The sequence below is a fragment of the Arachis ipaensis genome, chromosome B02, assembly GCF_000816755.2.
Source record: "Arachis ipaensis cultivar K30076 chromosome B02, Araip1.1, whole genome shotgun sequence".
NCBI classification, from domain to species: Eukaryota; Viridiplantae; Streptophyta; class Magnoliopsida; order Fabales; family Fabaceae; genus Arachis; species Arachis ipaensis.
This window is the reverse complement of record NC_029786.2, coordinates 97,757,558-97,758,697: the sequence shown is the minus strand read 5'-3', so window position 1 is coordinate 97,758,697 and position 1,140 is coordinate 97,757,558. Positions and strand designations below refer to the sequence as shown.

The 1,140-nt window shown below is 25.4% G+C and overlaps 1 protein-coding gene across 1 annotated transcript in view; it reads right to left on the bottom strand.

Annotated features, from left to right (window-relative positions):
- Nucleotides 252–1,140, bottom strand: part of LOC107627770 (putative expansin-B2) — a 5,111-nt gene continuing 4,222 nt past the window's right edge. Inside the window, exon 4 of the mRNA XM_016330597.1 lies at nucleotides 252–576. Coding sequence (XP_016186083.1) covers nucleotides 252–576 — 325 coding nt within the window. The remainder of the gene's footprint in view (nucleotides 577–1,140) is intronic.

Genomic DNA, 1,140 nt, shown 5'->3' with positions numbered 1-1,140 from the left:
CCTTTATCCTTTCCGACGGCATAATCGTCTTTTTTTATTGTGTTTCACTCTCAAACTCTCGCTCCACACTCTCCTTCTCTCATTTTTTTAGTTCACATATTTTATTATATCTAGTAAAAGAAGATGGCATAGATTCTTATTTAGTAATTGATCACCCTTTATACTTATATCAAATACATAATTTTTTTATTTAAAAAAAAGGACAATTATTTATAAACAGAAATATAATATATTTTTCTAGTAAGAGTCTTCTAGAAATTTATCGTTGATTGATAAACTTGACCGATCTTCCAATCCTGTGTGAATATATTAGGAACCAGAATGGTCTTTCCTTTGGTGCCATCGGGATAACGTTGAACGAGTGTAAAATTGAATGGAGGTTGTATAGCATAACCACCAGCAAAAACACTCCAAGTTGCACCCCACACATGAGAAATCTCTAAACCTTGTTCAGGACCATTTTCTATATGAATATCTGCATCTCCATTTACGTATTCCATTGATACTTCTAATTTATTTGGTTCAGAATTTTCACCCATTCTAAATGCTATAGAACGTCCAAATGAGCATGAAACCCTAAAGAACACCATACAAATAAAAATTGAGAGAGAGATACAAAAAAAAAATTTGATTAAAGTATTATTTTTATCTTTAACGTTTAGACTAAATATAATTTTAAAATTATCTGTAACATTTTAAATGTACTATTTAAATTGTTAACCTTTCAAATTATTTTAATATTATCTTACCATTAATTCTGTGATAAAAATACACACAAAGACATTATAATTTACTATGAAAAACTGATCTCATATTATCATTAGTGAAAAATAAAAAATTAAATAAAAAGAAGATAAGTAACACTAGCATATGAGAAAACGAAATATAATTAAGATTTTGTATGGTTAGTGTTATTTTTTTTTGTTTATTTACTTTTTATCTTTTTACCAATAATATGAGATCGGTTTGCCACACTAAATCATAATATTTATGTGTGCATTTCTGTTATAAAATTATTAATAGAGATGATAATAAGATAATATTGTAATAATTTTAAAATGTAAAAAATTTAAATAAAATATTTAAAATGTTAGAAATAATTTTAATTTGAGATTTGATCCAAATATTAAAGACAAAAAG